Source organism: Cnephaeus nilssonii (genome assembly GCF_951640355.1).
Source record: "Cnephaeus nilssonii genome assembly, chromosome: 3".
Taxonomy (NCBI): Eukaryota; Metazoa; Chordata; class Mammalia; order Chiroptera; family Vespertilionidae; genus Cnephaeus; species Cnephaeus nilssonii.
This window is the reverse complement of record NC_137074.1, coordinates 30,856,967-30,872,608: the sequence shown is the minus strand read 5'-3', so window position 1 is coordinate 30,872,608 and position 15,642 is coordinate 30,856,967. Positions and strand designations below refer to the sequence as shown.

The 15,642-nt window shown below is 45.0% G+C and overlaps 1 protein-coding gene across 1 annotated transcript; it reads right to left on the bottom strand.

Annotated features, from left to right (window-relative positions):
• Positions 1–236: 236 nt before the first annotated feature.
• CLDN11 (claudin 11) lies at positions 237–15,232 on the bottom strand. Its single transcript, XM_079763409.1, has 3 exons — positions 14,764–15,232; positions 11,195–11,359; positions 237–1,509 (listed from the first exon to the last, which is right to left on the bottom strand). The coding sequence occupies exons 1-3, from the start codon at positions 14,987–14,989 to the stop codon at positions 1,277–1,279; spliced, it is 624 nt and encodes a 207-aa protein (XP_079619535.1). The 5' UTR covers positions 14,990–15,232; the 3' UTR covers positions 237–1,276.
• Between the last annotated feature and the right edge of the window lie 410 nt (positions 15,233–15,642).

Below are 15,642 nucleotides of genomic sequence, written 5' to 3'. Positions count from 1 at the left end.
TGCAGAATGACTTGTTCTTGCATCACTGATCAGGTTCCCTATAAAGTACTAGAAACTAATGAAGTCAAATTTTTAAGGCAACAACATGGGAGCAGGCTGTTAAGCCCACAAAATGCCAGACAGGATGCTTTTCTAGACCTTTGGCTTCGGAGCCTGACAGAGGAATGGGCTTCTCCCACTAGTTGTTTACAATCAATATGCGATACCTCTGGATACAACAGAATACTAAAGGCCAGTTTCGCAGACAGTCTGTTATTTTATTGCACAGATTTCACTTGAAGAACAAAATGCACCATGAGTGTTTGGAGAGTCTGGGGTCTCAGATACTGATTCGCCGTCAGTGTTTACACCCGTAAAGCCAAATTCGACAGTACAATTTATGTTAAACAGTAATCACTTCAAGATGGCTAACAGAATGAAAACAGAGACAGGGGAAAATAGCTTTTAAAATGTGTTAAGTTGAAGTTTATGCATGTGTAGAATTAAAAAGTACATCAGACAAACTAGAAATCAAAAACGTTTTGTGGAATGCCAGTTAGAGTTATACTTACGTGTGCTGTTATTTATCATATAATGAAAGTCTATTTGGTTCATTTCCTTCATACTGAATTGAGAATTTCAGGAAAACCGTGGTTATAAAAATGATCAATCTTGAAAAAATATGTACAGATAAATGTAAAATCACAAACTAAAAAAAAAAAAAAAAAATCCCACCCTTTGCCCTCAACTTACAAAAGGGAAACTTTCCCACGGAGGGAAAGTTCCACGACTCCCTTCCCTCCCCCACCCCATGTCCCCAATTCTATCTTTTTCTAGCTTATGACTAAGTGACCTCGGAGCTGAAGAGGAGGCAGGGAACAGAGAGGCATCTTTATGAGGCTCCCAGTGTCATCTGTAACAACAGTTTGAAAAATGTCTTTTATTTCTCTCCCCCATACCCAACTCAGCAATGTTTGCAAGATATTTGAAATTTAAAGAGAGAGAGAGAAAATACATAGAGGTGTAATTTTCATGGGCAACAAAAGAATGCCCAAGAGCTAACAGTGGGCAAAACCATGAGAAAACCATGTGGGCATTATCTGAGCTAAAGATTTATTTTGTAAGGCAACAAAATGGGAGGGGGGTGTTAAGACTACAAAATGCCAGACAGGATGCTTTTCTAGACCTTTGGCTTCGGAGCCTGACAGAGGAATGGGCTTCTCCCATCTGTGGTGAGCAAACCTAGGGCCCTGGGCCCAGCATCTACAGCACCTCCGTGGGCGTGCCGGCAGCTCTCTTATACGTGGGCACTCTTGGCGTGAGTGGGGGAGCTGGAGCCCGAAGAGTAGTAGAAACGGTTTTCACCAAAGGCCTGCGCATCTCCAGAGCAGCAGAGGATGACAGAGCCACCCACAAGGCAGAGAATGGCACCGATCCAGCCCGCGTACAGGGAGTAGCCGAAGCTCACGATGGTGGTCTCTTGGTGGGCGCACACAGGGAACCAGATGGTCGCAACAATGGCGCAGAGAGCTGGGGAGACATGGAGAAGGCTGTGAGTGGGCATACCCATCACACACCAAGCGCAGTGGGCAGAATACACTTCACTCCACACACACATGCCTCTGGCTTCCAACCAACTCCAGAAAACTCCATACACACAGCTCTTCTCCCCCCGCCCCCTGCAATCTGAACCTAAAGGTTTGCATCTGTAGAATAAGTTGACCAAAAGCTGGTGTCAAACTGCTAGGTCCTTACTTTTTCAACAGGTGAGAGACAAGGAACTCCAATGTAAAAACCTAGTAATAAATCACTTAAGTCCAAAAATATGTATTTATATTTGTTTACATATCTTGACTGTATATATCTATAGTTATAATTATATTATTGCACTTAACTAATTGGGTTATAATTATCTCTTTACATGTCTATTTTCCATTCCAAGTACTGAGTTCCTTGACAGCAGGGAACATGTCTTATCTTTGTAAAGTCAGTGTTTAGCTCAGTCCGTATGAAGCACATAGTTGTGCTCAGTGTATATCAGTGGAATGACTGGACGACCTGAGCTCTCCAGAAATGAGAATCAAAGATAATGCCCAATTCAATTTCCCACTCTATTTTTTTTTTCAATTTAGTCAATCCACATTACAAAGACCTAAAAAAAAGCTAAGAAAATTATCTTACTGTGGTGAATTATTGCTAGACATCCGTGGAGTCTCAGCTAAGAGTTTGCATTTGTGTTATGTTGTTCACAATCACAAAAATCTCGGCACACAAATCAACAGTTCTTGGAGCAAAAGAATTTACCCATCCAAGGATTTTATGGTAATAATATTTGCTGTCATGGATCACAATGGTAGAAATGTATGGTCTTGCACCAACCAATCTAACTTTCAGATTTGGTTTAGATTTTAAAGAATAAGTTAAGAAATCACCTTTATCTCATTTAGTTTTTCCCCTCCTCCTAAACAAAGTAGCAAAACAAGGGCAGGCAGGAGCCTAAAAAGACTTGAAACTCTTTTAAACCTCTAGGCCAGCACTGTCAAATAGGTTAGAAACGAGCTACCTGGGCTATTGACCATTTCTCATGAAGCTTATGAGACTGAAAAAGCAAATTCTGAATTTTAATTCATTTAAATTTAAATGACCACATGTGGCTAGTGGCTACTATACTGAACAACACAGTCTAGACAAAGTAACTCCATAACTTCCTTTGTTAACATCTAATTTTTCACAACTATAAGCAGGACAGAAATTTTAGTTAAAGCTTTAAGTTAGAATGGCATATTAAGGTTGACAGATCAAAATAATAATGATAAATAATAATAACAATAATGAGGTTTCCAATAGTTAGCCATAAAGCCTTCAATAAATTCTAGAAAGGCATTTCAATGTTTGCTACCTGGGGTACCCTTGTCACTTTCAACTCAGCAAGCTTCTTCTGATTTCTACTCATACTGAGTGATTTTCTAACTTCCCTCTATACCCACAGAGAAGAAATATAATTTTTATTTAACACAGCACTCAAATCTAACAGCACCATATATTAGTTCTAAACTAAAGAAAAGCTTTACCCATTCTCAAAGACCTTTTAAACTATCACATTTCCTTTTGTGTAGCTTATAAGATAGGTTTTTGTTGAAAACAGATTAAGTCTATACCCACATAAGCTGGATTTAGATACACCTAAATAGATGTGATTCCAATCCTTAAAAAGTATAGATCCCAAGAAGAAGTCAGAGGGAAAAGTAAATTTGGGTTTGAATAGCTCAAATTGGATAACAGCCTAAATTCACTCCATTAATTGTGAACTAGTCACATATTTAAGTTTATATAGACTACCTGAAAAGCTAAAATCTATCCATATCCTAATGGATGCCTTTTTCCTAAAGAGGGAGGCCAATCATGCCAGCTTTTGTAATATTTTTGTATAAGGTACCATGAGATATATTTTCTTTCTGTGACTAGAAAGTTCTCAAGAAGACCAGTGTTAATCAAATCTTCCCTTTCCAGCCCAGGGCTTTTAACACTTGAGATCCAGGGGAAAGTCTCTTCTTTCTCTTTTTCTGGCCACAGATTCCAAATGGGGCACTCTTGAGAACTGCTTGGCTATTGTCATGGCCATACTCTCAGGGAGGCACAGATAAAAAGCCTTCGAGCAAGGGACAGAATCTTCTTCTAGAGTGTTTTGGCCAGAGAGAACTGCTCGAGTCTTTGTATCAATACACAATCCAGCTACAAACCCCTAGACCCCCAAGTGAGACTTCACCTGCTATGGGCAAAGACAGCAAAATAGGGGCTTCCACACACCCGAGCGGATTAGAGGGGAAAGTGGCGGGGAGTGTGAAGCTGAATTCCATAGGACAAAATGATATGATTCCCAAATAACGGATTTGGTTCAATCAAACCAATATCGCCTATAACAGTTAACTGGCTTCCAAACATCGGCCTATGCTTATTAAGTTTTATATTTTTTTATTCTTTATATTTAAACATAACACACACACACACACACACACACACACACACACACAAGCATTCCCCACATTTCATGTAAACCTAACCTAACTTTCAGATTTTGTTTAGATTTTGTAGAATAAGATTAGAAATTACCTCTCATTTTATTTAATTCTTCCCCTTTTCCTAAGCAAACTAAATAAACAAGGTTATCTTCATACAGGGAAAGAATCAGGCTCAATAAATATTCCAAAAGTAATCATCAATCTTGATTTTGAGGATTTTGTTAGATTTTTTTGGAGTACAATATAATTCATTAGAAAGAGGAAAAATCAGGAAAATATCTAAACATTTAAATAATGAACCTATAGGACTGGGTGAGTGAATGAGTGAATAAATGGACAGACAGACAGATGAATGAGAGGTGGTCTCATTTCCAAGTCTACTTTCCACTTTGTTCACACCAAAACTGACTTCCAAAATCATTATGCCTTACTCATGACTTACCTCATTAAAGATGGCCTTCTTTTATAACCCAGGCAAAACAAGGCAAATGCACATCAGCAGGTTCTTTACTTCCTAGCAGATAAATGAACTCTGGGTGGAATTCCTGTGGCTCTCAAAGATGAACCACATCAAAACCACTAAAAGATGACAGACCGCCACACAACATGAAAGGAAATGAGAGGTTCACTGGAAACAGTGACCTTCAATTGAACTCACAGTGAAGAATGTTTACAAACTAAAAAAGGAGAATTTAGTCAATTTCAGCAGTGGTTTGAAGGGAAAAGGGGATCTATTTTATTTAATAAAGTTAAAAATCCAAGTTATTACTCAACTAAAAGATGTGAACCAATAGAACTGGCAATAATTTTTAACTTTCTTAAAGACATGTAAGACCTGAGAGAGAGAGAGAGAGAGAGAGAGAGAGAGGGAGGGAGATTGTAAGGTCCTCTTGTTACTTAAGAAAAACTCTGTAAATGTTTTTCTTTAGAAGTCACAGTTACTTATAAGGTAAAGAAAATTGAAGAAACATAAAAGGAATTTTCATTGCTTTTCTCTTATGTCAACAGAATGTGTTTTTAAATTAAGTCTCTAAAAACAGGACAAGGGAGTTTTAATACTGATTTTTCAATTTGTTTTCTTTTCTACCTTCAGCAAATGCAATAGTTAACTGTACCCGGGGGGGGGGGGGGGGGAGAATCTGCCTTTTGTGGGGAGAGTACAAGGTGGAAATTGGGGATATTCTTAGCTTCAAAAACAAAAGGAGAGAAGGGAGAAAAAAAGCTTCACTGTGTATAGATTCACCTGGACTTGGTCCTCTACAAGTAAAATTCCTTGCTCTTCATTGAATAAAATTGTTTGCCTCTCTTGATAAGTTTCAAATAATGTGATACAAAGGTGTTTTTTAATTAATAGAATACACCCTTATTAAAGGTTAGCAATGATCTTGATGTAGCCAAACACAGAAAATATTTGGAGTAATATAATGAAATAATTTTAGAGCAATGAAGTGTAAGTGTAGTTTTTAGTCCCTTTAGGAATTAGATGACAAATAAGTGTGATGAAATAAAATAAAATTGGTACAGGTATGTTTGGAGGTAACAACAAAGAGAAAGCCACACCACAGACAGACATCGACAGACAGACAGGTGCAGAAAGACAGAAGAACACCAGACTGGTATTTCTTCCTCCAGCCACGAGCACCTCTGTTCTCAGGGTTTGTCACTTTCCATCTGAAGCACTGGAAGGGTTGAAAGCATCATTTCTAACAGAAAGCAATATTTTCATTAAAATCACTTAAATTAATCTGACTTACATTAGTAATACTGGGAAAAAAATCTTCCTTGATATTATAGCTGGGATTTGCTTCCAAAAAAAATCTGGGGACTGGAAGAAAAGGGGAAATGCAAGGCTGGAGCCAGTTGTCCATGACTTGATCAATTTTTAGAATAAGTTTGGGTGCATGGGGGTTTATTAGACTATTCTCTCTACTCTGTGTATGTTTGAAATTTTCCATAATAAAAACTTATTTGAATCCCCCTCCATTTAACATTTTACAATGTATTGAACATCATCTTCTACAATCGGTAGTATTATTACATACAGTCTAAGTAGCAATCAGCATCAGCTTTTCACAAAGAGGCCAGTTAACTCAAGGCAACAAGAGATTCTAATGAGCTGTTGGTTAGATTCATATTTATTAGTTGTTTCCTTATAACTTGAATCTAGAAAAAAGTTTTCTCTCTTTTTCATTTATCATTCTCTAAGTTTTGACTTAAGAAAACATAGCTGCCAAAAGGCATATTCCCCTTAGGTAGACTTTTATGACTATCTAATTTTTACAACAGTCATCAAGTCAATGGAATATATGAGTACATTATTTTCCTGGCCTGCTTTCAGCACTTTTCCCCCTTTATTTCTATTCCACACATCATTATCTTTTTTTTCCTATAACCTTTTTTAAAAGTCAGTCTCATGGTTACTTGTTCATTTTAATCACAGAATTTAGAGACACCAGAGACCTCACAAAGCAGTCAATTCCTCCAATTTTACTGATAAGATCATTTTAAGCCACAACCATACTAAGATGCCACATCCTGTCATTATCCATATGAAATTTGATTTAAATTAGGGATTTGTCTGTATAAAACTAATGAGTTTGGAGGAAGATTTTTCTAACAATTCTCTTAAGACCCCACAATTAAGGGCAACACCCAAGAATTCCCATTCCCATAAGACTTCTGATTCTGCGTGCATGACAAGCTCAATCTGTCCCACATTTGCACACACCATTTATTTTACTACAACTTCATTATTAACCTGTAAGTTCTGAGTTAAAACAACTTTTTTCCAATACAAATAGGATTCCTGGGACCATATTTTTAAAAAGAAGAGAAGATTAAAGGATTCCATTAAAAAGGAAAATACATTTCCTTTCTTTCCATTCCTACCCCATCTCCCCAAGAAAGACCCAAATCAAGTACTTTCTAACTTATAGTGAGATGACCATTAGACTGAATCAGAACTGAGCCTGAGTGTTTTCACCTGGGTAGCTTAATGTGGCTTTTTATAATGGGACTAGAGGCCCAATGCACGAAATTCATGCAAGAGTAGGCTTTCCTTCTTCTGGCTGCTGGCACTGGCTTCCCTCTAGCACCCGGGACCTGGGCTTCCCTCGCAGTCCCAGCTTCATCCAGAAGGTCGTCCAGAAAGACGTCTGGTCTAATTAGCATATTATGCTTTTATTATTATAGATAAGCAAAAAACTCCAGCTATTGATCTCTACACTCTGGACCTGGAAATTATTATGCTAAGTGAAATAAGCCAGTCAGAGAAAGACAAATACCATATGCTCTCACTTATATGTGGAATGTAATGAACAAAATAAAGTGACGAACAACATAGAAACAGAAGCCTGGATACATGAAACAGACTCACAGCTGTCAGAGGGGAGGAGATTTGGGGGGCTGGATGAAAAAAGGTGAAGAAATTAAGCAAAAAACAACCTTATAAACCATAGGCACAGACAACAGTGTGGTGACAGCCAGAGGGCAAGGGGGTGGGGGAGAGGTGGAGGTGGGCAAAGGGGAGACAAATGGGGAAGAAAAGAGACTTTGCTTTGGGCGATGGGTACACGATGCACTGTGCAGATGATGTTTTGTAAGTGTAGTTTTCACTTGAAACCCATATGGTTTTATGGCCCTATGTAACCCCAATAAATTCACTTTAAAAAAAAAAAAAAGAACTTATGTATTACCAACTTCAGAAGAAGGCATTGCCGTGCTCGTTTTATATAAAGGTTTAGAAACACTAAGTAACTGCCCCAGTTCGCATAGCTGGAGAGTGGTAAATCCGAGATTCAGGATAGTTGGTCTGACTCCAAATGATAAGATAAAGCGCAGATAGATGTCTCCTGCTTCATTCAGCAGGGGCTTGTGAAAAACCCACATTCGATCCGCCTCAGCTGCATTCTGCTCTGAGGAGCCTGTAGCTCCCTGAGCTGCACTTCGGGTTTAGGAAGCCAGCAGCACCAGGCTCCCGTTCCTTCCCCCCACAGCAGGAACCAAATCCTCACATCATTGAACTTACTCTGCTCAGAAGATAGAGCTGTTGGACAACAGACAAGATGTTTTAAGCTTTTGGAAAAATAACTAAAGATCCTCAGGGTCATAAAAAGCGGATTCTAATTAACAGTGTTTACAATTCCCATACCAAGATTAACTTTGACACGGTTTCCAGTTCCACCTGGCCCCCTTTGCTCAGCGACCACATCTCAGCTGGAGTGCCATGGGTGACCCTCAGAACCCAGCGTGAGCCCAGCACGGGCTTCTCCCGGCCAGGGAGAGCGACAGAAGCCAATCCAGAGCAGCACAAAGGGAGCCTTCACTCTCTCTCGCTCCTCCCACCCTCTGCCGACAGGGAAAACCAGGCACTCGGGCTCCGTGGAGAGAAAACCTAGAGGAGACCAGCAGGTGCCACACTTGAGACAATGAGCTTTACATTTCCAGAGCTAGCTCCTTCCAGTCCAAACAACAGCCAACCCAAAGGCTGGTGGACACCCCTGAGAAATAAATCCGGCCGGGGCAATCAAAGAGGAAGCAGGTAACCCTGGAAATGCAAGGCTGCAAGAGGGCCAGGAGCGGTGGTACCCGCCCTCCAGCCCTAACAGTGAGGGGCCAGAGAGGGGCAGCCCCCCTGGGGTTCAGATCTCTCAACACCTCCTCCACCGGCAGCAAACAGACTGAGGAACTCACATCACTGCTCAGCCTCACTTCGCTTTCCCTTCTACGATTCTGAATACACCCCCCACCCCATTTGTAAAAGGTAAAGAAAGTTTCAAACAACGGGTTGTTGTTTTTTCAAATAACCCTTCTTATTCAACTGGACAATTCAGTTGTTTTTAGGGATTTTATAAAATACCAAGGTGCCACATCCTGTCCAAGGTGTCTGTGTGTGCCTTGCTTTTCTGTCTGTATTTTCCACAGGGTTTGAGTTTGGTTGTGTGGGGTTTTTTAATGTATCCTCTTAATTGTGGATATTCTGCGACACTTACATGGAAGGCCAGGATTTCTAAAATGAACCCCTAACACAATGGACCCAGCTTTGGCTCTGCATCCTCAGAGCCCAGGAGAGAGCCTTCCAGACTTCTGTGAGAATGAGGAAAGTCACAGACACAGGCAAATGTCTAGGATGAGAAGGGTTTCTTCTGGGTTCTACTAACCAATTTACTTGTACAGCTTTCTGAGGTCTACCTGTCGGAAAGGGAATCCAGATACAAAGATCTGACTGTCAAAAAGTATCCCTGTGGCCCTGGCCAGTGTGATGGTCAGTTGAGCGCAGTCCTATGCACTGAGAGGTCACCGGTTGGATTCATGGTCAGGGCACATGCCCAGATGCCCAGGGTTTCAGCAGCTGATCGATGTCTCTCTCTCTCTCTCTCTCTCTCTCTCTCTCTCTCTCTCTCTCTCTCTCCCTCTCCCTTCCTCTCTCTCTAAATCAATAAAAACATATTTTTTAAAAGTACCCCTGTGAGTTAGACAAAGCACTTGGTGCTGATTGTATGCTTGATGTGTCACTCCCACACACATTCTTTGTGGCTGCAACCAAAATGTCCATGCCCAGATTCTTCTCTGGAAATCACAGTGCTATTCTGGTCTTTTCACTCCTGTTCACACACACACACACACACACACACACACACACACACAACCCCCTCCTCGGAATTCTCCGTGGCTTCACAAGCCCCTGAAAACCTCCATCCCTTTGCCATCTTGTAGAGGTGCCGCTACCTCTCATGTCCCCTCATCTCACTGGTGTCACTGTGGGTGACCGTCACTAAGTGGCAATGACCCAGACAGAACCCTGTTCTCTCACCCGTTCCCCTCAGGCACAGAGTCTGATACCAGTTTGGGGACAGGCATTCCTTGTCCAAGGAGACCTTGACCGTATATCTAACCCATAAGCACACCAGTTTCTTTCTTCTCAATGATGTATCAGGCCACTTTACAACAAGAGTTCTTAAAATTCATGTCTTCTATTAGGATTTAGAATGTGTTAATGAAATTAGCATTCAAGGAAAATACAGAGAAATGAAATCACTGAAGAGGATGGAGCTAGAAAGACCTTCCCTAGGTGCTTAAATCAAGCCCTCTGTGTGGGGGAGCAATCAGCAAAACTGAACAAGCACATGCTATTTCCTGGGCGAGGATTGTCCCTCCCTCCAATCCATGACCACCTTCTCTCCAACTCTCAAAACCCATCGCTGCTGGCTTCCTCTGGTCTGGCTTAGGTGTCTTCCAATATGTGTGCACAGTGTGTGCAGCTCTTTAAGATGAGCACATGCCACACTCTGTCAAGATGTCTGGGTACTCTCAAAGCAGAGACTGACATTGTTTCCAATAAGCCCCACTGTCTACAGTGGTGCCTGGCACTCAGCGGGTGCTCGATGAGTAAAAGATTGAATTATCACCTAGTGATCTACCCCTCTCGACATCTTACTTTTCTTTTCTTTTAAACATATTTTTAATGATTTCAGAGAGGAAGGAAAAGGGAGAGAAAGATAGAAACATCAATGATGAGAGAGAATCATTGTTTGGCCGCCTCGTGCACACCCCCATTGGGGATCGAGCCTGCAACCCGGGCATATGCCCTTGACCGGAATTGAATCCCGGACCCTGCAGTCCACAAGTCGACACTCTATTCACTGAGCCAAACCAGCTAGGGCAACATCTTACTTTTCTATCGCCCTCCTCTTTCTCTATTCTTTCTTTATACATTAACTGAAGTTCTCAATCCTAACTACCGGTAAGAGTCACCTTACAGGTAGTTAGGATTTCATAAAATATCTTTGTCTGGCTTTATACCCAGAAATTCTGACTCAACGAACCTGCCATGGGACCTGGGCACAGGTATTTTCAAAAAGGAATTCCCTGGTGAAGTCTGACTGAAGAGCCACTGTGTAACCCTTTTCTGCCCTTCTGGTCTCTTCCTTAGGTATTTCCTACCCTCAAAATCCTTCTTTGCCTTTTGTTTGTTAACTTGTGTTCATGTTCAGTGACCTCTGCCTCCCCCCTCCTATCCCCACCACAGATAGGACTTATCCCCATGAAACATAAAGAAATACACATTGAGGGGGTTCTATTCCACAGAGGATTCCTTTGGCTTGCTTTCATGCACCTCCAACTGGATGAAGCAACAGGAAGATCTGACATTCATCATGTTTCCTCGGAGTTGGGTGCCGTATAGAAAGCTGTCTTACCCAGCAGAATGAGCAGAACCCCAGCCAGCTGGGCCCGCCGGTACTTGGCCACGCCAGGCTCATGGCCCATGCGGATGCAGGGGAGAACTGTCAGCAGCAGGAGAATGGCCGGCAGGCCCAGGACTGAGGCTGCAATCATCAGGGCTCGGCAGGCCTGCACGTAGCCTACAAGCAAGAGAGCAGACAGGGCGGGTTAGACCAAGGGAACCCTTGGATCCTGAATCCTGCCTCTTGGGAAGTCGGTACCACTTGCCTTCCTCCCTCTTGCCCATTCCAGGACTTAGAAGGAGTTAAATGTTGTCCATGACCATGTCACATGTTCAACTTTTAAAGTGATTCGATGACAAAAAAAAAAAGGGAGGTTGAGGGCTGGAGAGACTGAATGGGGATCCCAGGTTTAGGCCACTTGTCCAAGCTTCCAGGATGAAGGGGCCAAGAGTCCAATTATTATATCACCTTGTGAACGATTCAGAATAAAACTCAGAGCTTCCAAAAAGCCTTCTGTAAGGGATGGGCTATTGGTTCCAGTTTCTTGTTGGTACACTCAACCTGTATGACCTTGGGCAAGTTACTGAACTGCTGTGTCCTCAATTATAGAGTGAAAATAATAATAGTACCTACATTTCTCTAAAAGAATTCAACTAAGATTAAGTTAGTTAATTCATGCAGTGCTTAGAACAGTGCCTAGCACATGCTAAGTACGATAAAAAGGTTAGCTATGATTAATTGGTGTTTTTACTCCATTATCACCACTTTAAAGGCATCCCTCCAGCCCCAAGGATTCCTAGAGGGCAGACACCTGGAGTTAACACAGTGCCCACAATAGACGATGTAAACATACAGTTATAAATGAAAGGATAACTGAGTTGAATAATAAGAGAGGAGCAAAACTACCAGGGCTTTATACTGTCATATAAAATGCCAGGCAACAACTTTATTAAGAAACAGATTACAATCTGTGCAATATTTATGTAAAATAAGTCTGACAAGATACTGGAAGAAGCTGACAAACTTAAATACATTGTTTCTCATTAAGACACTCTCCCTCCTTAAAAATAAAAATAAAAAATTTAAAAAGGTTGTATTTATTACTCTCTCTTTTTGGCTCAGAGCCAACTGGAGCTAGTGGCCTGGCCTCAGAGAGGCAGAGTTAATGACAAAGTAAAAAAACGAGCCCCAATTTCTGCCTCACTTGCCCGGACCCTCAGACCAAATCTGGCCAGCCTGCCCTGTGCCCCAAAACGCAACTGCAACACTGTCTCTAAGCAGGATACGCCCTGCCAGAATTCAGACTCCACAAGGGCACGCTTCGGACCATTGTCCATTCCAGCTTCTTATGAATCAAAGGTAACTAATCAACCAAATAGCTATTGACTTGAACATCCGCAGAGAGGACCCACAGGAAGTCTGAGGCAGGACCCCTGACCGCAGCCCTATACCCCCTCCCCCTCCTCCGCCCCCCCCCAGGAGAGCCAGGGCTGACACATGGTCAGCTAGAAAATGAGGTTCTCAAATTCATGACGCAGGCTGTCCACGTGCTAGGTGTCAAGGCCATGTCTGGAAATCAAAGATGGAGACTGAGCTCTGTCCCTGTCCCCACCCAAAGTACAAGGGACAGGGAAAGCAGGAAGGATTAAGCCCTCCCTAAAATGTACTCCCCTCTGTCAGAGGGTCTATGTTCTTTGAAAATAAACCACTCGGCACTGACTGCTTAGTAAACTTAATTTCAGGGAAAGGAAGCAGGGAATAATTTTATGCTTCAAAGGTTCCTACAAATACCTTGCCCAGCTTTTAACAAAAAACTATAGCTACCTTTTATAGAGTATCTACTATATCAGAAGAGTTTCACATTTCTCATCTCGTTTAATCCCCAAAGCAACCCTGAAAGATCGGGGGTTGGTTTGATTTTCATTTTTAAAAGAAGACAACTGGGATTCTCAGAGGTTAGTCAAATCACCCACCAGGCGTCCTCAAACTACTGCCCGCGGGCCACATGCGGGTGTTTTTGCCGTTTTGTTTTTTTACTTCAAAATAAGATATGTGCAGTGTGCATAGGAATTTGTTCATAGTTTTTTTTTTTAAACTGTAGTCCGGCCCTCCAACGTCTGAGGGACAGTGAACTGGCCCCCTGTTTAAAAAGTTTGTGGACCCCTGACCCAGACTGTGAGCACGGGATCCAGCACAGGATCAGAATATGACCACGGTCTGCCTACACCAGCAATAAGTGAAGCTGGGTCCACACCTGGGTCCCAAAATGGAGAAACGGATAGTGAATGGAGGGCTGGCTTGCATGGTGCACGCCTGCTGTGTGCCGGAGCAATGCTGGTTCCAGGAGGGGATGCAAAGGAAGTAGGGGGTCGCTTATATCTTCAGGAATTCCAAATGCAGCAGGAGACAGGGACTTAGGAACAGGAGCAAAAATCAAGTCAAAATGTGCCGGGATGGGGTAAGGGCCAAAACCAGAGCAGCAAGGAGGAAGTGGGGGCGGCGGTTGATTCCCAGGACAAGGACTAATTAAGGGAGGCTTCAAGGGTCATCAGAAAGGCTCAGCCACGAGGAAACACACACACGCACACACGCACCGGCTCCCAGACTGGGGCCGTGGGCCGAGTTACTTGGCTTGTTAAGGAAATCGGGATATGCCTTATGCCTTTACAGGAGCACGAGCCTGCGGGACATGAGACAATCCTGTTCATGCATTGCCAGGGCCGATGCACCCGCCGGGCAGGGCAGAGATTCAGAGCAGAACCCAGAAGGTTCTGCCCGCGACCTCGCGACCTCGCTAATCACCCAGCTGGCTCCAGGTTTAAATCCGAATTGGAACCGTTGCCCAGACTTTGCCAACCAGGCTGCAAGCTGGCCGGGAGGGGGCGACCCTGGGCGGTGGGCTTTTCCCGGGAGGGAGCACAGCGGCTCTGACCTACGCGCCGGGAGCGCGCGGGCGCGGTGCGGAGGCGGGAGGCTGAGCCGAGCAGCGGACGCCCCCACGGCGGGGGCGCGGGTGGGGGAGGGAAGACGGGCTCCGGGGCCTGCGGGAACCGACCGAGCGAAGCTCGTGGGCCCTCACTTGCCAGAGCGCGTCGCCCGTCCCACGAGGACAGGGAAACTCGCTGGAATGGTGGCGTCTCTCTCTCTCCATCTCGCCTCTGCGGGTAGAATCTAACGGGAAAGCAGGGCACCCGGGGAGGAGGCCTGGCCGGGAAATGAAGTCCTTCTGCTCAGGCGACAGCGGGAGCGTGGGGGGCGGGCGAGGAGACGATAATTAACATGGGCTGAGTTTCCACTACGCGTCTCCGTCTCAGGTCTTTAACTTCCCAGGGTGACTGGGCCAGTGGCCACCCCATCTCCCCAGATTCCAGCTGAGAGAGCTGAGGCTCAGAGGTTAGGTTCGCCGCTGCCTAATTCCACTACAGCAAGGTGGGACTCAAGGTGTCAACATAGGCCCAAGAGGCTTTAAGCCCTCCAAATGTTTTGTCTAGAAGCGGGCCCCCTCCCAGGCTGCCCAGAGGATGGGGGTTTGGGGCCAGCCACTGGCAAGGCGGGGGGGGGGGGGGCGGGGGGGTCCTTACCCGGCAGGATGAGGATGTCCACCAGGGGCTTGCAGTGGTACAGCCCCGTGGCCATGACGCAGTCAGCCCACAGCCCCTTGGAGCCCAGCTCATCCAGCTTGCGGCACGTCGGGATGGTGTAGCCGCAAGTCACCACCCAGTCATTGGTGGACGTGGTGACGATGATCCCGATCCAACCCACGAAGCTCGTGACGAAGCCCACAACCTGCAGGCACGTGGCCACCATCGTAGCCACCCCGGCGGCGTCCCCGCGCCTCGCCCCTCACTAGCTGTGCCCGCGCCCCGGGCTGGACGGGCGCCCACCCTGGTCCTCCCTCTCCCGCGCTCGCGAGCCGCTGGCCCTCGACGGCCAGCTGCGGGACGCTGGAGGCGGTGTCAGGCCGCGAGAGAGGCTGCGAGCCCAGCTCCGACGGCGGCGCGACGAGGGAGCGCACGGCTGGGACAGCGACCCGCGCGCAACGCGGACTGGAGAGTGCGGCTGGGCAGCGCGCCCCCGCCCCCCTCTTTAAACCCCGCAGCCCGGGCCGGGAGCGCCAATCGGTGACGGCCCTGGGTCGGGCCGGCCAATCGCCGGCCGGGGTCTGGTGTGGGGTGTGGAGGGGAGCGGGGTAGGGAGTTGGACAAGCACACAGCCCGGCCCCGGGGGCGTCCTGCAGTCAGTGTTGGAAAGTAAATTAATTCTATCCAAGTCCGAGACCTGCGGAGCGCGCGGAGGGCTCGCGCGTCAGGCGCAGGTGCTCTGTTTTGCCGGGAATTACTTCTCCTCTTGTTGCCTCTCTCATCTCTGTCCTCGGGTCTCCGCTACGCTCCATCCCTCCTTAACCCCTTCCCACCGGAAAGCAGGGAAGGCAGGACCCAAGCGGGCTCCCTGTGCAGTCC

What these genes read in the sequence shown, in the direction of transcription:
- CLDN11 (XM_079763409.1), bottom strand. Translation starts at nt 14,989, where the DNA reads ATGGTGGCCACGTGCCTGCAGGTTGTGGGCTTCGTCACGAGCTTCGTG. An exon ending in GGACATCCTCATCCTGCCGG is followed by an intron (nt 11,360 to 14,763) that starts GTAAGGACCCCC and finishes TCTTGCTTGTAG; the next exon opens with GCTACGTGCAGGCCTGCCGA. An exon ending in GGTTCTGCTCATTCTGCTGG is followed by an intron (nt 1,510 to 11,194) that starts GTAAGACAGCTT and finishes ATGTCTCCCCAG; the next exon opens with CTCTCTGCGCCATTGTTGCG.